This window comes from Carcharhinus amblyrhynchos, unplaced genomic scaffold (genome assembly GCF_965287045.1).
Source record: "Carcharhinus amblyrhynchos unplaced genomic scaffold, sCarAmb.v2.hapA chromosome_1030, whole genome shotgun sequence".
In the NCBI taxonomy this organism is placed as follows: domain Eukaryota; kingdom Metazoa; phylum Chordata; class Chondrichthyes; order Carcharhiniformes; family Carcharhinidae; genus Carcharhinus; species Carcharhinus amblyrhynchos.
In genome coordinates, this window is record NW_027650770.1 from 19,329 (window position 1) to 44,748 (window position 25,420).

Sequence of the window (25,420 nt, forward strand, 5' to 3'; positions counted from 1 at the left end):
GTGTAGAGGGAGCTTTACTCTGTATCTAACCCTGTGCTGTACCTGTCCTGGGAGTGTTTGATGGGGGGACAGTGCAGAGGGAGCTTTACTCTGTATCTAACCCTGTGCTGTACCTGTCCTGGGAGTGTTTGATGGGGGGACAGTGTAGAGGGAGCTTTACTCTGTATCTAACCCCGTGCTGTATCTGTCCTGGGAGTGTTTGATGAGGGGACAGTGTAGAGAGAGCTTTACTCTGTATCTAACCCCATGCTGTACCTGTCCTGGGAGTGTTTGATGGGGACAGTGTAGAGGGAGCTTTACTCTGTATCTAACCCCGTGCTGTACCTGTCCTGGGAGTGTTTGATGGGGGGGACAGTGTAGAGGGAGCTTTACTCTGTATCTAACCCCGTGTTGTACCTGTCCTGGGAGTGTTTGATGGGGGGACAGTGTAGAGGGAGCTTTACTCTGTATCTAACCCCGTGTTGTACCTGTCCTGGGAGTGTTTGATGGGGGGACAGTGTAGAGGGAGCTTTACTCTGTATCTTACCCCGTGCTGTACCTGTCCTGGGAGTGTTTGATGGGGGACAGTGTAGAGGGAGCTTTACTCTGTATCTAACCCCGTGCTGTACCTGTCCTGGGAGTGTTTGATGGGGGACAGTGTAGAGGGAGCTTTACTCTGTATCTAACCCCGTGCTGTACCTGCCCTGGGAGTGTTTGATGGGGGACATTGTAGAGGGAGCTTTACTCTGTATCTAACCCTATGATATTCCAGTCACTCAGAAGAATATTGAATACTAACCGGTTGTATGTGACTTGCCTTCTATCTGTTGCAGGGAGGGTTAATCTACGCTCACTACGGAACCGCAGATGATTTTGATAGACTGCGCAGGATGAGGGTCAGTGTGGAAAATAACATCGTGATTGTGCGAGTTGGACAAATCAGCTTTGCCGAGAAGGTTGGTGGTTCCAATTTCATTTCAGTAAATTTGAACATAGAACGTGGCGCAGTGTGTTAGCGCTGCTGCTTCACAGCGCCAGGGACCCGGGTTCAATTCCTATCTCGGGCTACTGACTGTGCAGAGTCTGCATGTTCTCCCCGTGTCTGTGTGGGTTTCCTCCGGGAGCTCCGGTTTCCTCCCACACTCCAAAGATGTGCGGGTTAGGTGGATTGGCCGTGCTAAATTGCCCCTTAGTGTCCAAAGATATGCAGGTTGGGTGGATTGGCCATGCTAAATTGTCCCTTAGTGTCCAAAGATATGCAGGTTAGGGGGATTGGCCATGCTAAATTGCCCGTTAGTGTCCAAAGATGTACAGGTTAGGTGGATTGGCCATGCTAAATTGCCCCTTAGTGTCCAAAGATGTGTAGGTTAGGTGGATTGGCCATGCTAAATTGCCCCTTAGTGTCCAAAGATGTGTAGGTTAGGGGGATTGGCCATGCTAAATTGCCCCTTAGTATCCAAAGATATGCAGGTTGGGTGGATTGGCCATGCTAAATTGCCCCTTAGTGTCCAAAGATGTCCAGGTTAGGTGGATTGGCCATGCTAAATTGCCCCTTAGTGTCCAAAGATGTACAGGTTAGGTGGATTGGCCATGCTAAATTGCCCCTTAGTGTCCAAAGATGTGCAGGTTAGGTGGATTGGCCATGCTAAATTGCCCCTTAGTGTCCAAAGATGTACAGGTTAGGTGGATTGGCCATGCTAAATTGCCCCTTAGTGTCCAAAGATGTGCAGGTTAGGTGGATTGGCCATGCTAAATTGCCCCTTAGTGTCCAGGGATGCATAATTTAGAAGGATGAGCAGGGTAAATGTGTGGCATTATGGGGATAGGGGCTGGGTGGGATTGTGGTCAGTGCAGACTTGATGGGCTGAATGGTCTCCTTCTGCTTTGCAGGGATTCTATGATTGGGCAGATTTCTTTTTTTTAATTTATTAGTGTCATAAGTCAGGCTTACATTAACACTGCAATGAAGTTACTGTGAAATTCCCCTAGTCACCACACTCTGGCGCCTGTTTGGGTCACACTGAGGGAGAATTTAGCACGGCCAATGCACCCTAACCAGCATGTCTTCCAGACTGTGGGAGGAAACCGGAGCACCCGGAGGAAGCCCACGCAGACACGGGGAGAATGTGCAGACTCCACACACACACACACACACACACACACACACACACACACACACACACACACACACACAGTGACCCAAGCCGGGAATCGAACCCAGATCCCTGATGCTGTGAGGCACCAGGGCTAACCCACTGGGCCACCATGCCATTCCTACTCGCTCTTTGAAGGAATCCAGTTGATGTGTAGATATTTTGAGTCGTGCCAATCTCAAAAAGGAGGTAGTATTGGGGTTCTTGAATAACATTAAGGTGGACAAGTCCCCAGGGCCTGATGGGATATATCCCAGAATACTGAGAGAGGCAAGGGAGGAAATTGTTGGGGCTTTGAGGGAAATCTTTGTATCCTCCAGGGGAGGTCCCAGAGGATTGGAGAATATCCAATGTTGTTGTTTTGTTGAAGAAGGGGGACAAGAATAATCCAGGTAATTACAGGCCGGTGAGACTGAGGTCAGTGGTCGGGAAATTATTGGAGAGGATTCTCCGAGACAGGATTTACTCCCTCTTAGAAATAAGTGGACGTACTAGCGAGATGGTTTTGTGAAGGGGAGATCGTCTCTCACTAACTTGATCGAATTTTTCGAGGCAGTGACCAAGATGATTGATGAGGGTGGGGCGGTGGATGTTGTCTCCATGGACTTCAGTCAGGCCTTTGACAAGGTCCCTCATGGCGGACTGGTACAGAAGGTGAGGTCGCAGGGGGTCAGAGGTGAGCTGGCAAGGCGGATACACAACAGGCTTGGTCGTAGAAGACAGAGGGTGGCAGTGGAAGGGAGCGTTTCTGAATGTGACAAGTGGCGTTCCTCAGGGATCAGTGCTGGGACCTTTGCTGTTGTAATATATACAAGTGATTTGGAGGAAAACGTAACTGGTTTGATGAGTAAGTTTGGGCTGGTGGATTTGCAGATAGCAATAAGGACCATCAGAGGATATAGACCAGTTGGAGAGTTGGGCGGAGAGATGGCAGATGGAGTTTAATCCGGAGAAATGTGAGACAATGCATTTTGGAAGGTCTAACACTCATCGGAAATATACAGCTAATGGCTGAACCCTTAAGAGCATCGATAGGCAGAGGGATCTGGGCGTACAGGTACACAGGTCGCTGAAAGTGGCAACGCAGGTGGAGAAGGTGGCCAAGAAGGCATACGGCACGCTTGCCTTCATCGGCCGGGGCACTGAGCTCAAAAATTGGCAAGTCATGTGGCAGCTTTAAAGTACGTTAGTTAGGCCGCACTTGGAATATAGTGTTCAATTCTAGTCGCCCACACTACCAGAAGAATGTGGAGGCTTTGGAGAGGGTTACAGAAAAGATTTTGCTGATATGGAGGGCATTAGCTGTGAGGAGAGGTTGGAGAAACTTGGTTTGTTCTCACTGGAATGACAGAAGTGGAGGGGGTGGGTACCTGACAGAAGTCTACAAGATTACGAGGGGCAAAGTGGACAGTCAGAAGATGAGTGATGAGGGTTTGGTGGTGGATGGTGTGTGCATGGACTAAGGCCTTGACAAGTCCCTCATGGGACCGGATATAGGAAATCGTCAGAGGGAGGCCTGGGTAGTAGTTTTTTTACCCCCTGTGGACCCCCATAAATTGGAAAGGGTGAGGGACTTGAGGTTATTTTCATTGGAGAGAAGAAAGTTACGAGGTGACCTAATTGAGGCATACAAGATGATCAGAGGGTTGTCAGTGAGAGCCTTTTTCTTCGGATGGTGATGGCTAACACAAGGGGACGGAGCTTTAAATTAAGGGGTGGTAATTATAGGACGGATGTCAGAGGAAGGTTCTTTACTCAGAGGGTAGTAAGGGTGTGGAATGCCCTGCCTGCAGCAGTTGTGGACTCGCCAACTTTCAGGGCATTCGAATGGTCAGCGGATAGGCATATGGATAATAGTTGAGGTTCGAGGGTCATGAGATTGGTTCCACAGGTTGGCGCAACATCGAGGGCCGAAGGGCCTGTCCTGCGCTGTAATGTTCTACGGGATCAAAGGTGAGTTGGCAAGATGGATACGGAACTGGCTTAGTCAGTGAAGACAGTGGAATGGCGTGTTTCTGAATGGAGGGCTGTGACGCGTGGCGTTCCTCAGGGATCCGTGCTGGGACCTTGGCTATTTGTAATACATACATATCAACGATTTGGAGGGAAATGGAACTGGCTCGATGAGCAAGTTTGCAGACAACACAAAGGTTGGGGGGATTGCAGAGAGCGATGAGGACCAGAAGTTGATGTTGAGGGGGGTTTTTTTTGGCTGGGTGCTCATGGTTCTGTTTGCCTTTTGCAGGTGGCCTCCGCTGAACAACAGGGGGCGATCGGTGTTCTCATCTACCCGGATCCCTCCGACATTCCGCAGTATCCCAGGGGCCTTGGCCTGCCCGGTTTCACCACCATATCCGGACACGTAAGAACATAAGAAATAGGAGCAGGAGTCGGCCATCCAGCCCTTCGAGCCTGCCCCGCCATTCAATAAGATCATGGCTGATCTGTCGTGGCTCAGTTCCACTTTCCCGATTTCTCCCCCTTAATCCCCCTGTCTATCAGAAACCTATCTACCCGTGTCTTAAATATATTTAGCGAGGCAGCCTCCACCACTTCAACGGGCAGAGAATTCCAGAGATTCACCACCCTTTGAGTGAAGAAGTTCCTCCTCAACTCCGATCTAAACTGCCCCCCCTTATCTTGAGGCTGTGCCCTCTAGTCCTGCTGTCCTTTCTGAGCGGGAAGAATCTCTCTACCTCTACCCTATCCATCCCCTTCATTATCTTATACGTCTCTATAAGATCCCCCCCTCATCCTTCTAAACTCCAACGAGTACAGACCCAGTCTATTTCATCTCTCCTCATAGTCCAACCCCCTCATCTCCGGTATCAGCCGAGTGAACCTCCTCTGCACTCCCTCCAAGGCCAAAATATCCTTGCGCAAGTGCGGCGCCCAAAACTGCACACAGTACTCCAGCTGCGGCCTCACCTGTGCCCTGTACGGTTGCAGCAAGACCTCCCTGCTTTTATATTCAATCCCCCTCGCTATGAAGGCCAGCATCCCATTCGCCTTCCTGACCACCTGCTGCACCTGCAGACTGGGTTTTTGTGACTCGTGCACAAGGACGCCCAGATCCCTCTGCACCGTAGCACGCTGCAGCTCTTCGCTTTTTAAATAATAATCCCTCCGACTATTATTTCTACCAAAGTGGATAACCTCACACTTGCTAACATTGTACTCCATCTGCCAGGTCCTCGCCCACTCACTCAGCCTATCCAGATCCCTCTGCAGACTTGCTGTGCCTGCAGTGTGAGTGATGAATCCTTGTGTTCCCTGGGAAATTGCACCTTCATAAGGAGTCTCACAACACACTCTAAAGACTCGCATTGTAATCAGTATTTTGTCCCTGTATGTGCCCTGTTTGTGATCAGAACTCTGCGCTAGGCTGACAAAGGAACGGTGCTCTGAAAGCTAGTTTGCTACCCAGTAAACCTGTTGGACTCTAACCTGGTGTTGTGAGACTTCTCCCTGTGTTTACCCCAGTCCAACACCACCATCTCCACAAGCTGTGCCTTCGCCACGCCTGTACTGGGCTAACTACATTCTGTACTTGGCCCTGTCCCCCAGCCAGGGAACGCCCAGCAGGAGTGAAAGGGTTAAATCAGCAGGGGTTGGGGTCCACAGATACACCCTGCGTTCATCTCCATCAATCCAAGTACAGCTGGTGGACACAGAGTGTCTGGGGTGATCTGAAGGGTGTGCGTATTGGGCAGAAAACCGCAGGGTCGGACCTGCCAACTTGAAGCTGGTCATTCAAGGGTTCAGATCCCACCACGGAGTTTATTAAAAAAAAATCTCTCATTGAAAAATAATTGCAGTCATGTTTCTGTGGAGTCGGTATGTTCGCCCCCGTGTCTGTGTGGGTTTCCTCCCACACTCCAAAGATGTGCAGGTTAGGTGGATTGGCCATGCTAAATTGCCCCTTAGTGTCCAAAGATGTGTAGGTTAGGTGGATTGGCCATGCTAAATTGCCCCTTAGTGTCCAAAGATGTGTAGGTTAGGTGGATTGGCCATGCTAAATTGCCCCTTGGTGTCCAAAGATGTGTAGGTTAGGTGGATTGGCCATGCTAAATTGCCCCTTAGTGTCCAAAGATGTGTAGGTTAGGTGGATTGGCCATGCTAAATTGCCCCTTAGTGTCCAAAGATGTGTAGGTTAGGTGGATTGGCCATGCTAAATTGCCCCTTAGTGTCCAAAGATGTGCAGGTTAGGTGGATTGGCCATGCTAAATTGCCCCTTAGTGTCCAAAGATGTGTAGGTTAGGTGGATTGGCCATGCTAAATTGCCCCTTAGTGTCCAAAGATGTGTAGGTTAGGTGGATTGGCCATGCTAAATTGCCCCTTAGTGTCCAAAGATGTGTCAGTTAGGTGCATTGGCCATGCTAAATTGCCCCTTAGTGTCCAAAGATGTGTAGGTTAGGTGGATTGGCCATGCTAAATTGCCCCTTAGTGTCCAAAGATGTGCAGGTTAGATGGATTGGCCGTGCTAAATTGCCCCTTAGTGTCCAAAGATGTGTAGGTTAGGTGGATTGGCCATGCTAAATTGCCCCTTAGTGTCCAAAGATGTGTAGGTTAGATGGATTGGCCGTGCTAAATTGCCCCTTAGTGTCCAAAGATGTGTAGGTTAGGTGGATTGGCCATGCTAAATTGTCCCTTCGTGTCCAAAGATGTGCAGGTTAGATGGATTGGCCATGCTAAATTGCCCCTTAGTGTCCAAAGATGTGTAGGTTAGGTGGATTGGCCATGCTAAATTGCCCCTTAGTGTCCAAAGATGTGCAGGTTAGATGGATTGGCCATGCTAAATTGCCCCTTAGTGTCCAAAGATGTGTAGGTTAGGTGGATTGGCCATGCTAAATTGCCCCTTAGTGTCCAAAGATGTGCAGGTTAGATGGATTGGCCGTGCTAAATTGCCCCTTAGTGTCCAAAGATGTGTAGGTTAGGTGGATTGGCCATGCTAAATTGTCCCTTCGTGTCCAAAGATGTGCAGGTTAGATGGATTGGCCATGCTAAATTGCCCCTTAGTGTCCAAAGATGTGTAGGTTAGGTGGATTGGCCATGCTAAATTCCCCCTTAGTGTCCAAAGTGTATATCTCACTCTGTTCATCTCTTGCCTCTCTCTTTCCGGTCCAGGTCCATCGGGGAACGGGCGATCCGTTCACTCCCGGCTTCCCATCATTCAACCACACGCAATTTCCTCCAATCAACTCCTCTGCTTTGCCCCGGATTGTGGCACAGCCGATCAGTGCCACCGCTGCTCAGAACCTCTTGAGGTAACGCATTGACAGTGGGGGGGGGTGGGGAGAGTGTGTCAGTATTTACAGGGGGGGGTGGGGAGAGTGTGTCAGTATTTACGGGGGGGGGGATCCTGGTGGGATGGGGAGATTGTGTCAGTATTTACGGGGGGGGGATCCCCGGGGGGTGGTGGGGAGAGTGTGTCAGTATTTACAGGGGGGGATCCCCGGGGGGTGGTGGGGAGAGTGTGTCAGTATTTACAGGGGGGGATCCCCGGGGGGTGGTGGGGAGAGTGTGTCAGTATTTACAGGGGGGGATCCCCGGGGGGTGGTGGGGAGAGTGTGTCAGTATTTACAGGGGGGGATCCCCGGGGGGTGGTGGGGAGAGTGTGTCAGTATTTACAGGGGGGGATCCCCGGGGGGTGGTGGGGAGAGTGTGTCAGTATTTACAGGGGGGGATCCCCGGGGGGTGGTGGGGAGAGTGTGTCAGTATTTACAGGGGGGGATCCCCGGGGGGTGGTGGGGAGAGTGTGTCAGTATTTACAGGGGGGGATCCCCGGGGGGTGGTGGGGAGAGTGTGTCAGTATTTACAGGGGGGGATCCCCGGGGGGGGGTGAGGAGAGTGTGTCAGTATTTACAGGGGGGGACCCCCGGGGGGGTGGGGAGAGTGTGTCAGTATTTACAGGGGGGGATCCCCAGGGGGGTGGGGAGAGTGTGTCAGTATTTACGGGGGGGGGGGGGGATCCCCGGGGGGGGTGGGGAGAGTGTGTCAGTATTTACAGGGGGGGTCCCCGGGGTGGGTGGGGGTAGGGAGTGTGTCAGTATTTACAGGGGGGGGTCCCCGGGGTGGGTGGGGGTAGGGAGTGTGTCAGTATTTACGGGGGGGTGGGGAGAGTGTGTCACTATTTACAGGGGGGGATCCCCGGGGGGGGGGGGGTGGGGAGAGTGTGTCAGTATTTACAGGGGGGGATCCCCGGGGTGGGTGGGGGTAGGGAGTGTGTCAGTATTTACAGGGGGGGACCCCCGGGGGGGTGGGGAGAGTGTGTCAGTATTTACAGGGGGGGATCCCCAGGGGGGTGGGGAGAGTGTGTCAGTATTTACGGGGGGGGGGGGGGGGGGATCCCTGGGGGGGGTGGGGAGAGTGTGTCAGTATTTACAGGGGGGGGTCCCCGGGGTGGGTGGGGGTAGGGAGTGTGTCAGTATTTACAGGGGGGGGATCCCCGGGGTGGGTGGGGGTAGGGAGTGTGTCAGTATTTACAGCGGGGGGTTCCTGGGCGAGTGCTGGCGGAGGAGGAATACCCCCACCCCCTTGCGTACACGCACCCCCCTCCCCTCCACTGTCAGGCACCCCCCCCCACTTCAGGATAGGAGGGGAACTCTAATCTCCGTCTCCCCTTCTCTCCTTCTCCCTCTGGACACTGCAGCAAGATGGGCGGGAACGAGGTTCCTCAGGACTGGAGAGGGCGCCACTCCTCCGTCACCTACAGACTAGGCCCAGGCTTCCAGAACTTCGAAGGCCGACTGCAACTGGGCGTCACCAACCGCATGGTTTCCACGGTGATCAGCAATGTCTTTGGTTCCATTGAAGGGTTCACGGAACCGGGTGAGTGTGGGTGGGGGTCGGGGGGGGGGACACCTTGGGGTGATTGGTCCCTTGGTCAAAGCCATCATTTTCCCCACACGCTCTCTCTCTTTCTCTCTCTGTCGCCACCCTCACCATCTCCCCCAACGACCGACCCTCCATACGCCACCCCACCCCCCCGCTCCCCCATTAACATAGCATCATAGAATCCCAACAGTCCAGAAAGAGGTCACTCGGCCCATCGAGATCGCACCAACCACAATCTCACCCAGGCCCGATTCCCATAACCCCACACACGTACCCTCCCAGTTCCCCTGATCCCTGGGGCAATTTAGCATGGCCAATCCACCTAACCCACACATATTTAGACACTAAGGGACAATTTAGCATGGCCAATCCCCTTAACCTGCACATCTTTGGACACTAAGAGACAATTTAGCATGGCCAATCCACCTAACCTGCACATCTTTGGACACTAAGGGGCAATTTAGCATGGCCAATCCACCCAACCTGCACATCTTTGGACACTAAGGGACAATTTAGCATGGCCAATCCACCTAACCTGCACATCTTTGGACACTAAGGGGCAATTTAGCATGGCCAATCCACCTAACCTGCACATCTTTGGACACTAAGGGGCAATTTAGCATGGCCAATCCACGCAACCTGCACATCTTTGGACACTAAGGGACAATTTAGCATGGCCAATCCACCTAACCTGCACATCTTTGGACACGAAGGGACAATTTAGCATGGCCAATCCACCCAACCTACACATTTTTGGACACTAAGGGACAATTTAGCATGGCCAATCCACCTAACCCGCACATCTTTGGACACTAAGGGACAATTTAGCATGGCCAATCCACCCAACCTACACATTTTTGGACACTAAGGGACAATTTAGCATGGCCAATCCACCTAACCTGCACATCTTTGGACACTAAGGGACAATTTAGCATGGCCAATCCACCCTAACCTGCACATCTTTGGACACTAAGGGACAATTTAGCATGGCCAATCCACCTAACCTGCACATCTTTGGACACTAAGGGACAATTTAGCATGGCCAATCCATGTAACCGGCACATCCTTAGACCGCGGGAGGAAACCGGAGCACCCGGAGGAAACCCATGCAGACACGGGGAGAAGGTGCAGTCTCCACACAGACAGTGACCTGAGCTGGGAATCGAACCTGTGTCCCTGGCGCTGTGAGGCACCATTGCTAACCATTGTATCACCGTGCCGCCATGTCACCACCCTGTTCTCTCTTGGGTCACTTGTACCAACTGCTATTCACCAGTCAGTGTGCACTGGCCTTCCCCAACCGACTGCAAACCTTCCCATCCTCATTTCAAATTCACTCCACCCCTCTCCTGCCTCTCATTTCATTTAATTTATTATTGTCACATGTATTGGGATACAGTGAAAAGTATTGTTTCTTGCGCATTATACAGACAAAGCATACCGTTCATAGAGAAGGAAAGGAGAGGGTGCAGAGTGTAGTGTTACAGTCATAGCTAGGGTGTAGAGAAAGATCAACTTAATGCGAGGTAGGTCCATTCAAAAGTCTGACAGCAGCAGGGAAGAAGCTGCTTTTGAGTCAGTTGGTACATGATCTCAGACTTTTATATCTTTTTCCCCGACGGAAGAAGGTGGAAGAGAGAATGTCCGGGGTGTGTGTGGGGTCCTTGATTATGCTGGCTGCTTTTCCCCGAGGCAGCGGGAAGTGTAGACAGAGTCAATGGATGGGAGGCTGGTTTGTGCGATGGATTGGCCTCCGTTTACAACCCTTTTGTAGTTCCTTGCGGTCTTGGGCAGAGCAGGAGCCCAGACCAAGCTGTGATACAACCAGAAAGAATGCTTTCTATGGGGCATCTGTAAAAGTTGGTGAGAGTCGTAGCGGACATGCCAAATTTCCTTAGTCTTCTGAGAAAGTCGAGGCATTGGTGGGGCTTTCTTAACGATACTGTCGGCACGGTGGGGGGGCAGGATAAGTTGCTGCTGAGAACTTGAAGCTCTCGACTCTTTCTACTTCATCCACGTTGATGTAGACAGGGGCATGTTCTCCTTTACACTTCCTGAAGTCGATGACAATCTCTTTTGGGAGATAGTGTAGAGGGAGCTTTACTCTGTATCTAACCCCGTGCTGTACCTGTCCTGGGAGTGTTTGATGGGGGACAGTGTAGAGGGAGCTTTACTCTGTATCTAACCCCGTGCTGTACCTCTCCTGGGAGTGTTTGATGGGGGGACAGTGTAGAGGGAGCTTTACTCTGTATCTAACCCCATGCTGTACCTGTCCTGGGAGTGTTTGATGGGGGGACAGTGTAGAGGGAGCTTTACTGTGTATCTAACCCCGTGCTGTACCTGTCCTGGGAGTGTTTGATGGGGGGACAGTGTAGAGGGAGCTTTACTCTGTATCTAACCCCGTGCTGTACCTGTCCTGGGAGTGTTTGATGGGGGGACAGTGTAGAGGGAGCTTTACTGTGTATCTAACCCCGTGCTGTACCTGTCCTGGGAGTGTTTGATGGGGGGACAGTGTAGAGGGAGCTTTACTCTGTATCTAACCCTGTGCTGTACCTGTCCTGGGAGTGTTTGATGGGGACAGTGTAGAGGGAGCTTTACTCTGTATCTAACCCCGTGCTGTACCTGTCCTGGGAGTGTTTGATGGGGACAGTGTAGAGGGAGCTTTACTCTGTATCTAACCCCGTGCTGTACCTGTCCTGGGAGTGTTTGATGGGGGGGACAGTGTAGAGGGAGCTTTACTCTGTATCTAACCCCGTGCTGTACCTGTCCTGGGAGTGTTTGATGGGGGACAGTGTAGAGGGAGCTTTACTCTGTATCTAACCCCGTGCTGTACCTGTCCTGGGAGTGTTTGATGGGGGGACAGTGTAGAGGGAGCTTTACTCTGTATCTAACCCCGTGCTGTCCCTGTCCTGGGAGTGTTTGATGGGGGGACAGTGTAGAGGGAGCTTTACTCTGTATCTAACCCCGTGCTGTACCTGTCCTGGGAGTGTTTGATGGGGGGACAGTGTAGAGGGAGCTTTACTCTGTATCTAACCCCGTGCTGTACCTGTCCTGGGAGTGTTTGATGGGGGGACAGTGTAGAGGGAGCTTTACTCTGTATCTAACCCCGTGCTGTACCTGTCCTGGGAGTGTTTGATGGGGGACAGTGTAGAGGGAGCTTTACTCTGTATCTAACCCCGTGCTGTACCTGTCCTGGGAGTGTTTGATGGGGGGACAGTGTAGAGGGAGCTTTACTCTGTATCTAACCCCGTGCTGTACCTGTCCTGGGAGTGTTTGATGGGGGACAGTGTAGAGGGAGCTTTACTCTGTATCTAACCCCGTGCTGTACCTGTCCTGGGAGTGTTTGATGGGGGGACAGTGTAGAGGGAGCTTTACTCTGTATCTAACCCCGTGCTGTACCTGTCCTGGGAGTGTTTGATGGGGGGACAGTGTAGAGGGAGCTTTACTCTGTATCTAACAGCAGACAGTGTCTCACTCAGTGTAACACTATGGTGTTTTCTCCTCCTCCTTTGTAGATCGATATATCATCTTTGGTGCCCAGAGAGATGCCTGGAGCAAGGGAGCGGCCAAGTCAGGTGTGGGAACTGCCATTCTTTTGGAACTCGCCCACGCATTTTCAAAAATGGTGGAAAATGGTAAGCATTTTACCCGGAATGGTGTCACTGCTTCCTCCACTGAGAGCCAGACCATTCTGACCATCTGCTCTGTGCTAGCCCCCCCACGCCGATCTCCTCTCCATTCCTACCCTCCTCTTCCTCCCCCTCTCCAACTAATATTTAGCCTTCCCTCAGAACATCATCTTCCTTTTCGCCACCTAATCTACACATCTTTGGACACTAAGGGGTAATTTAGCATGGCCAATCCACCTAACCTGCACATCATTGGACACTAAGGGGCAATTTAGCATGGCCAATCCACCTAACCTGCACATCTTTGGACACTAAAGGGCAATTTAGCATGGCCAATCCACCTAACCTGCACATCTTTGGCACTAAGGGACAATTTAGCATGGCCAATCCACCTAACCTGCACATCTTTGGACACTAAGGGGCAATTTAGCATGGCCAATCCACCTAACCTGCACATCTTTGGACACTAAAGGGCAATTTAGCATGGCCAATCCACCTAACCTGCACATCTTTGGCACTAAGGGACAATTTAGCATGGCCAATCCACCTAACCTCCACATCTTTGGCACTAAGGGACAATTTTGCATGGCCAATCCACCTAACCTGCACATCATTGGACACTAAGGGGCAATTTAGCATGGCCAATCCACCTAACCTGCACATCTTTGGACACTAAGGGGCAATTTAGCATGGCCAATCCACCGAGCCTGCACATCTTTGGACACTAAGGGGCAATTTAGCATGGCCAATCCACCTAACCTGCACATCATTGGACACTAAGGGGCAATTTAGCATGGCCAATCCACCTAACCTGCACATCATTGGACACTAAGGGGCAATTTAGCATGGCCAATCCACCTAACCTGCACATCTTTGGACACTAAGGGGCAATTTAGCATGGCCAATCCACCTAACCTACACATCTTTGGATACTAAGGGGCAATTTAGCATGGCCAATCCACCTAAACTGCACATCTTTGGACACTAAGGGGCAATTTAGCACGGCCAATCCACCAATCTTTAGACTGTGGGAGGAAACCGGAGCTTCCAGAGGAAACCCACGCAGACACGGGGAGCATGTGCAAACTTCACACAGACAGTGACCCCAAGCTGGGAATCGAACCCGGGTCCCTGGCGCTGGGAGACAGCAGTGATAACCACTGTGCCACCTGTGGGAGTGAATTCCACCTCTGGGTGAAGAAATGTCTCCTCACCTCAGTCCTAAAAGGTTTACCCCTTATCCTCAAACTATGCCCCCCTAGTTCTGGACTCCCCTCACCATCATTGTTTCTGAATGTACCCCTGTTAGAATTTGATAAGTTTCTATGAGATCCTCTTCTAAGCTCCAGTGAATGTAGAACATAGAACATTCTAGCGCAGTCCAGGCCCTTCGGCCCTCGATGTTGCGCCGACCAGTGGAACCAATCTAATGACCCTCTAACCTAAACTATTATCCATATGCCTATCCACTGACCATTTGAACGCCCTTAAAGTTGGCGAGTCCACAACTGCAGCAGGCAGGGCATTCCATTTACTTACTACCCTCTGAGTAAAGAACCTACCTCTGACATCCGTCCTATAATTATCAGCCCTTAATTTAAAGCCACGTCCTCTCGTGTTAGCCGTCACCATCCGAGGAAAAGGCTCTCACTGTCCACCCTCTAATCATCTTGTATGCCTCTCTTAGTCTCGTATAGAGTATTGTGTCCAGTTTTGGTCACCTAGTTACAGGAAGGATGTAAATAAGGTTGAAAGAGTGCAGAGAAGGTTCACAAGGATGTTGCTGGGACTTGAGAAGCTGAGTTGCAGAGAGAGATTGAATAGGTTCGGACTTTATTCCCTGGAGCGTAGAAGAATGAGGGGAGATTTGATAGAGGTGTATAAGATTTTGATGGGTGTAGATAGAGTGAATGCAAGCAGGCTTTTCCACTGAGGCTAGGGGAGAAAATAAGCCAGAGGGCATGGGTTAAGGGTGAAAGGAGAAAAGTTTAAAGGGAATATTAGGGGAGGATTCTTCACGCAGAGAGTGGTGGGAGTGTGGAATGAGCTGCCGGATAAATGCCGGGTCACTTTTAACATTTAAGAAAAATTTGGACGGGTACCTGGATGAGAGGGGTGTGGGGGGATATGGTCCGGGCGCAGGTCAGTGGGACTGGGCAAAAAAATGGTTCGGTGCAGGCAAGAAGGGCCAAAGGCCTGTTCCTGAGATGTAATGTTCTATGGTTCTATTAAGTCACCTCTTAACCGACCGGCTTAGTCTCCCCTCGTATGACAGACCTGCCGTCCCAGGAATCAGCCTGGTAAACCCTCGCTCGCTCCCTCTATAGTGAGGAAATCCTTCCTCAGATAAGGAGACAAAACTGCTCTCAATACTCCAGTGTGGCCTCAGCAACACCCCGTACAATTGCAGCTAAACATCCCTATCCTGTCTCAAATCCTCTCGCTGTTACAGTTCAAACCACCCCCTCCCCTCCCCAACCCCCCCCCCCCCCACCCCCCGGCCCTCCCCTGCCTCCCCCTCGTGGATGCGCAGACCCCAAACACTCATTCCACGAGGGGCCTCCGTCTGTCACCAGAGCCGCCCCCGTGGAACGGGGTTAGTCGGGCCTCACTCACCGGGGACAAAAGCAAGAATACCAAATTTCAAACTCTCACAACAATTTACACCGCCGGAGAAGAGAGCCGCCGGTTGTTTGGCGCCTAGTGGCTGATTTGGCTGAGGTTGTTTGCCAGGTTGGTTTCCAGGGTGAGGAGGCCCGGGTTGATTTGGAACATGTTGCTCACCCCCACCCCCCACCACCACCACCCTGCCAATCCCCCCGACTGATCCCCGCGGCATCAGCGCACGCCAGCCTCCGTCGCCCTAGTAACCGTGGCCTCCTTCCATCAGGGTTCAAGCCCCCGGAGGAGCATCCTCTTCGCGAGCTGGGACGCCGGAGATTTCGGGAGTGTCGGGGCCACGGAGTGGCTGGAGGTAGGACGGAGGGAGAGGGAAGGCTCGGGGTGGGGGGGCTGGGGGGAATGGGGCCTGGAGAGGTGGGTGGGGTTGTGAAGGATGGATTTGGGGAGTGCGGTGGGGGTGGGGGGGGGTTGCTGGGATGGGCAGGGCCAGTGATGCAAGAGCCAGGGCAGGGTTTGGGGCCAGGATGGGTAAGGCCGGGGTCAGATAGGGCGGGGGGCCGGCACTGGAGGGGGGGGTGGGGGGATCATTGCGAAGAGGAGACGGGATCGGCCAACCGAGGTGGTGGGGGGTGGCGGGGGGGAGCCCAGTGGGAGTTGTCAGGCCAGGAGAGTAGGGGGTGGAGCCAGTCCAAGGGGAGGAGTGTGGAAAGGGGTGGGGCCAGGAAGGAGGGGGTGGGGCAAAGAGAGGAAGGGGTGGGGCAAAGAGAGGAAGGGGTGGGGCCAGGAAAGAGGGGGTGGTACCAGTAGAGGAAGGGGTGAGATTTGTAAAGGAAGTGGTGTGGTCTGTAGGGGAAGGGTGGGGACGGGGGAGGAAGGGGCAGAGTCTGCAAGTTTGCGGCTCCTGTAAGATGGCTGGCTGTTTTGACAAAGCCTCTGTCTCCATCCACAGGGCTACCTGACCATGATGCACCTCAAGGCCGTGGCCTACTTCAGCCTGGATAAAGCCGTCCTGGGTAAGTGTCCAACCCAGAATGCACTGGGGCAGAGGGCGCCCTTCCCAGAGTCCAGCGGGGCAGAGGGCGCCCGGCCCAGAGTCCAGCGGGGCAGAGGGCGCCCTTCCCAGAGTCCAGCGGGGCAGAGGGCGCCCTTCCCAGAGTCCCAGCGGGGCAGAGGGCGCCCTTCCCAGAGTCCCAGCGGGGCAGAGGGCGCCCTTCCCAGAGTCCAGCGGGGCAGAGGGCGCCCTTCCCAGAGTCCAGCGGGGCAGAGGGCGCCCTTCCCAGAGTCCAGCGGGGCAGAGGGCGCCCTTCCCAGAGTCCAGCGGGGCAGAGGGCGCCCTTCCCAGAGTCCAGCGGGGCAGAGGGTGCCCTTCCCAGAGTCCAGCGGGGCAGAGGGTGCCCTTCCCAGAGTCCAGCGGGGCAGAGGGCGCCCGGCCCAGAGTCCAGCGGGGCAGAGGGCGCCCGGCCCAGAGTCCAGCGGGGCAGAGGGCGCCCGGCCCAGAGTCCAGCGGGGCAGAGGGCGCCCGTCCCAGAGTCCAGCGGGGCAGAGGGCGCCCGTCCCAGAGTCCAGCGGGGCAGAGGGCGCCCGGCCCAGAGTCCAGCGGGGCAGAGGGCGCCCCTTCCCAGAGTCCAGCGGGGCAGAGGGCGCCCTGGAACCAGGGTACCTGCACCTGGTTCCCTGAGGTCCATATCGTTTCCTATTTCCCCCAACTCTCCGACAATGTCTCCCACTTAGAGGGGAGGCTCTGGCCGAGTGGTATCGTCACTAGACTATTAATCCAGGAAACTCGGCTAATGTTCTGGGGGGCCCGGGTTCGAATCCTGCCACGGCAGACGGTGGAATTTGAATTCAATAAAAAGTATCTGGGATTAAGAATCTACTGAAGGCCCAGTGTCGGAAAACCCATCTGGTTCCCTTTAGGGAGGAAATCTGCTGTCCTTACCCCGGTCTGGCCTACATGTGACTCCAGAGACACAGCCAATGTGGGTGACTCTCAACTGCCCCCCAAGGGGCAACTAGGGATGGGCGATAAATGCTGGAACCAGCCCAGCGAGGCCCCGTGTCCCCCAAATAAATAAAAGAGAAATTGCCCCCATCTACCAGGGTATGGGGTCACTTCTTGTTCCCTGTCTCTCTTTTCCCCCTCCTCTCAGTCTCTCTCTCTCTCTCTCTCTCTCCCTGCCCCCCCCCCGGGTCTCTCTCTCTCTCCCCCCCACCGCCTCGGTCTCTCTCTCCCCCCCCCCCCCCCTCAGTCTCTCCCCACCCCCCCCCCCTCAGTCTCTCTCTCCCCCCCCCCACCCCCTCAGTCTCTCTCTCCCCCCCCCACCCCCCTCAGTCTCTCTCTCCCCCCCCCCCCACCCCCTCAGTCTCTCTCTCCCTCCCTCCCCCCCCCTCAGTCTCTCTCTCTCTCCCCCCCACCGCCTCGGTCTCTCTCTTCCCCACCCTCCCCCCCCCCCCCACCACCTTGGTCTCTGTCTCTCTCTGCACCCCCCCCCCTCCTCGGTCTGTCTCCCCCCGATACCATCCCTGTGATTCTCGTTTCCACACCGTCCTTGTCTGTTGGACCCTCAGCTACCTGAGTGTACAATACATTTGGATCTCCCGTCCTGCTAATCCCCAGGTAGGCCCCAAGCCTGCCTTGCGTTCGCCAGGATGGGGAAGGGGAACTGTTCCAGTCAACCCTGTCAGCGAACCCTGAGCGTCCCAGAGAAGTTTCCGGAGGTCAGCACATGTTCCTTGTACTTCACGCACCCCCACCACCCACCCCCGCCCTCCCCCCAGTTCAAGTCAGCAGTCTTCCCACTCAGGACACAACCTAAGAAGGCCCACCCAAAAATACCTCAGGCAGGTTCCTTCTCGACCCATGTCCCATTAGGTCCTCAGGCTTTTGGGCCTCCGAGCTCCCTTCGTCCCTTGGCGGCTGTGGTAGGTTGCTCAGGCCTGTAGGGTAGGTGTGCCCCTATTTCATCCCAATAATAATCCAAATAGACCAGAACCAAATTCTAAATGCAGCCTAGTTCAGGCTTTGCAACCTGCCTTTTACAACTCGATAGAAACCATAATTAAAATCTAATTGCGGCCTAGTTCAGGCTTTGCAACCTGCCTTTTACAACTCTGTAGAAACCAGAATTAAAATCTAATTGAGGCCTAGTTCAGGCTTTGCAATCTGCGTTTTACAACTCGATAGAAACCAGAATTATAATAATTGTGGCCTAGTTCAGGCTTTGCAGTCTGTCTTTTACGACACTGTAGAACCCAGAATTAAAATCTATTTGCGGCCTAGTTCAGGCTTTGCAGCCTGCCTTTTACAACACTGTAGAAACCAGAATTAAAATCTAAATTGTGGCCTAGTTCAGGCTTTGCAGCCTGCCTTTTACAACTCTATAGAAACCAGAATTATAGTAATTGTGGCCTAGTTCAGGCTTTGCAGCCTGCCTTTTATGATACTGTAGAACCCATAATTAAAATCTAAATGCGGCCTAGTTCAGGCTTTGCAGCCTGCCTTTTACAACTCGATAGAAACCATAATTAAAATCTAATTGTGGCCTAGTTCAGGCTTTGCAGCCTGCCTTTTACAACTCTAAACAAACCAGAACCAAATTGTAACGGTGGCCTAGTTCAGGCTTTGCAGCCTACTTTTCACACAACTCTGCGTAAAACCCGATCCCGAAAGCTTTCCTTTCTCGCGGCCTTCACCACTCGTCCCTTTGCACGGAAGTCGTTCCGGATTCAGCAAGTCAGAAACTGACCGAGGTTCCGTTCGTCGTTCCAGGGGACGACAGGCTTCACACCGAGTCCAGCCCGCTCCTTCACAAGTTGATCGAGACGGCGATCAAGCAGGTACGTGACCCCCGACGGGACCCTGGGCAAGAGGAAGGCCGTTCTGCCCATCGATCCTGTTCTCGGCACCCTTCAGCCGGTCCACCGCCGGCCTCACGCTCCGTCTGGGCCCTGACACCCCGTAAAACCGGGAACGAGTTTCTCTCTCTCTCCGTCGCCCCCCCTCTCGAATCATCTAAGTACCTCGTTAAGATTCCGGTATTAAGTTGGGAGAGAGGCGTTTGAGAGGACGGGTACTGAGCATTACTCCGCCTGATCCCGATCCAACCACACGGGAAGGGTTCAGTTTCAGGGTCGGAATTTTATCATCCCGCCTGCCATCGGAAAGGGCGACGATGGGAAGGTTTGCTGACCTCAGGCGGGAGATTGAGGCTTCGGAGGCCCTCAAATCCCACCCCAGATCTTTTCCGGATTCAGTGTCCCGGGATAAGTAGGTTAGCGGGATCGGTGGGGTAAAGACGTGAGGTTACGGGAGCAGGGCCTGGTTAGGATTGTCGCCGGGGCAGGCCCGATGGGCTGAATGGCCTCCTCCTGCAGCGTAGGGATTCTATGGGATTAACCCTTGTCCGGAACTCCACTCCACCCCCACCACGTCCCACCCCACCACCGAGACCCCGACGACCTGTTACAGAGGACAGGCTCCCGGCCAGGCCTCAGTTGGCCCTGGGGTTTGAGGCAACGAGGGATCAGCCCTCCGGAGGTCAAGCGATGAGGCCGCGACCACCCCGGGAATCTCTGGCCCAAAGAGCAGAGACGGAGTCCCAAGCGAGGCATCAGCAGAGAGGAACCCTCGGGACAGGGCAGCCTGAGGCCCAAAGGGGGAACCGTGGCCACTTGCGCAAGGCCTGAATTTTAGGCCCTGTTGACGCCAACTGTAACCCTTTCTTCTGCTCCGATCTGCAAGTCAGCAGAGGGAGAATTTAGCACGACCGATACCCCAAAACCAGCACGACTGTTGGAGCCTGCACATTCTCCCCGTGTCTGCGTGGGTTTCCTCCGGGTGCTCCGGTTTCCTTCCCACAGGCCGAAAGGCCCGCAGGTTAGGGCGCACCGGCCGTGCTAAATTCTCCCTCCCGGTGTGACCCAAACAGGAGCGTGGCAACCAGGGGATTTTCACAGTAACTTCATTGCGGCGTTAACGTCACCCGACTCGCGATACAGATAAATAAACTTCAAACTCATCGATTCCCGAAACGTATTGAGGGGGTTGAGACTCACAGGATGCGGGGACGGGGCGAGGGAGGGGGGAGGTATCGGGGTGGCGCGGGACCCTTGGATCTCAGGTCTCCCTCGCTGTTCCAGGTCGACAGCCCCAAGTGGAACGATCGGAGTATCTACAGCCAGATGGTCCAGCAAGATCCTCAAGGCATCGGCAGCATGTACGGTACCATCGGGGCTGTGGGCGGGACGAATGAGGAGGGTGGGGCGGGTGGTGGTGGTGGTGGTGTTGGGGTCAGGGGGGTGGGGAGGGGGGTGTTGGTGTGGGAGTGGGGTGTGGGAAGGGAGGGTTGGTAGGGGTAGGGGTAGAGGGGGGTGGTGAAAGGATGGATCGAGCTGGGAATGGTGGGGGGAAGGTTTGAGACAGTGGTTAGGTGGATTGGCCATGCTAAATTGCCCTTAGTGTCCAAATGGCCTCCTGCTGTTGGGATTCCATGATTTTACGAATGTGATCAGTATTCCTTTCGGGCTGTGGAGGAAACTGGAGGAAACCCACGCAGACATGGGGAGAACGTGCAGACTCTGCACAGACAGTGACCCAAAGCCGGGGGTTCGAACCCAGGTCCTTGTGATCGCTAACCACCGGGCCAAAGTTAAGGTTTGAGGAGAAGTGAGATTGTTAAGCTGGGAAAGGGATTTTGAGTGGGTGTCAGTGGGGATGCCTGGGACACCGGGGTGGGTGTTGTGGGGGGGGGGAGCAAACTGCGTAAAGTCCCTCGCAACGACGGAAGCAGTGGTGCGCTTATTTTGTAACCTCGCCAGCCAGCACGGAGGGGCGGACAGGTAACGCAGCGAGCCCCTGCTGGGATAATGGGAGTCACACCGTGGGCTGTGTTACAGAGAGAGGAAATACCCCTCGGGCCTGAGACAAATTTCTTTCCATCTCCTCCCCACAGCCTGAAGCCCCTCACCATGGAGAGCAGCGCCTACCCGTTCACGGCCTTCGCTGGGGTCCCCGCCATGGAACTCAGCTTCCGTGAGGTTAGTGACAGACACTGGAGTCGCCCCCCTCCCCCTACCCCCCCCACCCTCCCCCTACCCCCCCGCGCCCTCCCCCCCTCCCCCTACCCCCCCGCGCCCTCCCCCTACCCCCCCGCGCCCTCCCCCTACCCCCCCCGCGCCCTCCCCCCTACCCCCCCGCGCCCTCCCCCTACCCCCCCTCCCCCTGCCCCCCCCGCGCCCTCCCCCTGCCCCCCCGCCCCCTCCCCCTGCCCCCCCGCGCCCTCCCCTTGCCCCCCCCGCGCCCTCCCCCTGCCCCCTGCGCCCTCACCTCCCCTGCCCCACCCTCCCGCACTCCCCCACCCTACCCCTCCCCTTCCTGCGCACCCCCCCCGCGCACCCCCCACACACCCCCCTGCCCTCTCCCCACCTTGCCACACCCCACACCCTCACCCGCCTCCCACACTTCCCCCTCCTTCCTCCCACACTTCTCCCCAGCCCCCCACATCCCACGCTTCACCCCCCTGCCTCCTACCCCCCACCTCCCTCACTTCCTCCCCACCACACCCTCCCTCACTTCTCCACCCCACCTTCCGCGTCCCCCTCCCCCTCCCCACTCCCTTTGACCCCCACCATTCCTGAGTCCAATAACTCTCAGTGAACAGCTGGCATCGCGCATTGTAAAGCGTGGTGGTGTTTCTGTGGGATCTTGCTGAGCCTGCCTCGTTAACGCGGTTGGGGGAGGGGGGGAGGGTGGTGCGTGTCCAATGCCGGTCCGAGCGCATGCCGCCAACGCCAAGACCCGCCCAAGGAACGGGCAGCGCTCCGAAAGCTGGCGATTCCAAACACACCAGCTGGGTTCGAACCCCGTGTTGTGGGACATCTGACTGTGCCCACCCCAGTCCAACACCGGCACCTCCAACTCGTGACTACCACCGACACGGCAAGCCAAGGTGGGGGGGGGGGGGGGTTATAGAATCCCTACAGTGCCGTTCAGCCCATCGACGAGTCTGCACCGAATACAATCCCACCCTAACCCCGTGCATTTACCCAAGCTCGTTCTCCGAACACTAATGGGCAATTTAGCATGGCCAATCCACCTAACCCACACATCTTTGGACACTAAGGGGCAATTTAGCATGGCCAATCCCCTAACCTACACATCTTTGGACACTAAGGGGCAATTTAGCATGGCCAATCCCCCTAACCTGCACATCTTTGGACACTAAGGGGCAATTTAGCATGGCCAATCCACCTAACCTACACATCTTTGGACACTAAGGGGCAATTTAGCATGGCCAATCCACCTAACCTACACATCTTTGGACACTAAGGGGCAATTTAGCATGGCCAATCCACCTAACCCGCACATCTTTGGACACTAAGGGGCAATTTAGCATGGCCAATCCACCTAACCTACACATCTTTGGACACTAAGGGGCAATTTAGCATGGCCAATCCACCTAACCTACACATCTTTGGACACTAAGGGGCAATTTAGCATGGCCAATCCACCTAACCCGCACATCTTTGACACTAAGGGGCAATTTAGCATGGCCAATCCACCTAACCTACACATCTTTGGACACTAAGGGGCAATTTAGCATGGCCAATCCACCTAACCTACACATCTTTGGACACTAAGGGGCAATTTAGCATGGCCAATCCACCTAACCTACACATCTTTGGACACTAAGGGGCAATTTAGCATGGCCAATCCACCTAACCTACACATCTTTGGACACTAAGGGGCAATTTAGCATGGCCAATCCACCTAACCTACACATCTTTGGACACTAAGGGACAATTTAGCATGGCCAATCCACCTAACCTGCACATCTTTGGACTGTGGAGGACACCCACGCAGACACGGGGAGATCATGCAGACTCCGCTCAGACAGTGACCCAAGCCGGGAATCGAACCCGGGTCCCTGGCGCCGCGAGGCAGCAGTGCTAACCCACTGTACCACCACTTGAAGGGGACACCGGGTGTCAACACAGACACTCACCCGATGGAAGGAGCAGTGCTCCGAAAGCTCGTGATTCCAAATTATCGTGTCGGATTCGAACCCGGCATCGCGAGACTTGTCGTTGAGTCCAGAGGGTAGGCCACGCAGGCCTGGGACGGGGTGTGTGGCGCGCTGCTGGCTAGTTTTGACAAGGTACTAACAACAACCCCCCCACAGTCACCCTCTCTCTCTGTTTACTGCCCCCCCCCCCCCCCCCCCGCCATAGTTCAAGAACAACTATTGGTTCCTCAACACCCAGGAAGACACTTACGAGGCGCTGAACAGTCGCCTCAATGGCAGGCTGGCGGACGTCAGCAGGGCCGTGGCAGAGGTCATGGGTCAGATGGCCATCTTGCTGACTCACAACGATCGACTCCACCTCAACTACCAGGTCTACAGCGACGTGACCCTCAACTACCTCACACAGCTCCAGGATTTCTCCGATGAACTGAAGGTATCTGAGTGTAGAGGGAGCTTTACTCTGTATCTAACCCTGTGCTGTACCTGTCCTGGGAGTGTTTGATGGGGGACAGTGTAGAGGGAGCTTTACTCTGTATCTAACCCCGTGCTGTACCTGTCCTGGGAGTGTTTGATGGGGGGACAGTGTAGAGGGAGCTTTACTCTGTATCTAACCCCGTGCTGTACCTGTCCTGGGAGTGTTTGATGGGGGGACAGTGTAGAGGGAGCTTTACTCTGTATCCAACCCCGTGCTGTACCTGTCCTGGGAGTGTTTGATGGGGGGACAGTGTAGAGGGAGCTTTACTCTGTATCCAACCCCGTGCTGTACCTGTCCTGGGAGTGTTTGATGGGGGACAGTGTAGAGGGAGCTTTACTCTGTATCTAACCCCGTGCTGTACCTGTCCTGGGAGTGTTTGATGGGGGGACAGTGTAGAGGGAGCTTTACTCTGTATCCAACCCCGTGCTGTACCTGTCCTGGGAGTGTTTGATGGGGGACAGTGTAGAGGGAGCTTTACTCTGTATCTAACCCCGTGCTGTACCTGTCCTGGGAGTGTTTGATGGGGACAGTGTAGAGGGAGCTTTACTCTGTATCTAACCCCGTGCTGTACCTGTCCTGGGAGTGTTTGATGGGGGACAGTGTAGAGGGAGCTTTACTCTGTATCTAACCCCGTGCTGTACCTGTCCTGGGAGTGTTTGATGGGGGGACAGTGTAGAGGGAGCTTTACTCTGTATCTAACCCCGTGCTGTACCTGTCCTGGGAGTGTTTGATGGGGGACAGTGTAGAGGGAGCTTCACTCTGTATCTAACCCCGTGCTGTACCTGTCCTGGGAGTGTTTGATGGGGGACAGTGTAGAGGGAGCTTTACTCTGTATCTAACCCTGTGCTGTACCTGTCCTGGGAGTGTTTGATGGGGAGACAGTGTAGAGGGAGCTTTACTCTGTATCTAACCCCGTGCTGTACCTGTCCTGGGAGTGTTTGATGGGGGACAGTGTAGAGGGAGCTTTACTCTGTATCTAACCCCGTGCTGTACCTGTCCTGGAGTGTTTGATGGGGGGGGACAGTGTAGAGGGAGCTTTACTCTGTATCTAACCCTGTGCTGTACCTGTCCTGGGAGTGTTTGATGGGGGACAGTGTAGAGGGAGCTTTACTCTGGATCTAACCCTGTGCTGTACCTGTCCTGGAATGGGGGGGGACAGTGTAGAGGAGACCTTCAAGGGCTAAGAATGAGATAATAAATATTTGTATTAGAAAACAGATTTAAAAAGAATGCCTCCTAACTGATCTCTCATTTTCCTCCCTCCACCCTGTGTCTCTTTCTCGCTCTCGCTCCCTCCCTCGTTTCTCTCTCTCTCTCCCTCCCTCCCTCCTTTCTCTCGCTCCCCTCTTTACGGGTGTGTCAGAATCGAAGCCTGACCCTCCAGTGGTTATATTCGGCCAGGGGAGACTTCATCCGTTCAGCGGAGAGACTCAGCAACCTCATCAGCACCTCGGATGAGGGAAATGAGAGGCTCAATCGCATCTACAACGACAAGATAATGAGGGTAATTATTTGATTCGTTATTGGGACATGCATTGGGATACAGTGAAAAGTATTGTTTCTTGCGCACTATACAGACAAAGCATGCCGTTCATAGAGAAGGAAAGGAGAGGGTGCAGAATGTAGTGTTACAGTCATAGCGAGGGTGTAGAGAAAGATCAACTTAATGCGAGGTAGGTCCATTCAAAAGTCTGACAGCAG

General features: G+C 54.1%; 1 protein-coding gene across 1 annotated transcript in view; it reads left to right on the forward strand.

Moving 5' to 3' along the window:
* Nucleotides 1–25,223, forward strand: part of tfr2 (transferrin receptor 2) — a gene marked incomplete at its 3' end in the record, with an annotated part of 41,678 nt that extends 16,455 nt beyond the window's left edge. Inside the window, exons 6-17 of the mRNA XM_080184913.1 lie at nucleotides 813–935; nucleotides 4,378–4,494; nucleotides 7,260–7,399; nucleotides 8,785–8,963; nucleotides 12,485–12,608; nucleotides 15,497–15,572; nucleotides 16,170–16,233; nucleotides 18,990–19,057; nucleotides 20,360–20,436; nucleotides 21,172–21,256; nucleotides 23,450–23,677; nucleotides 25,083–25,223. Of these exons, the coding sequence (XP_080041039.1) occupies nucleotides 813–935; nucleotides 4,378–4,494; nucleotides 7,260–7,399; nucleotides 8,785–8,963; nucleotides 12,485–12,608; nucleotides 15,497–15,572; nucleotides 16,170–16,233; nucleotides 18,990–19,057; nucleotides 20,360–20,436; nucleotides 21,172–21,256; nucleotides 23,450–23,677; nucleotides 25,083–25,223 (1,422 nt within the window). The remainder of the gene's footprint in view (nucleotides 1–812; nucleotides 936–4,377; nucleotides 4,495–7,259; nucleotides 7,400–8,784; nucleotides 8,964–12,484; nucleotides 12,609–15,496; nucleotides 15,573–16,169; nucleotides 16,234–18,989; nucleotides 19,058–20,359; nucleotides 20,437–21,171; nucleotides 21,257–23,449; nucleotides 23,678–25,082) is intronic.
* Between the last annotated feature and the right edge of the window lie 197 nt (nucleotides 25,224–25,420).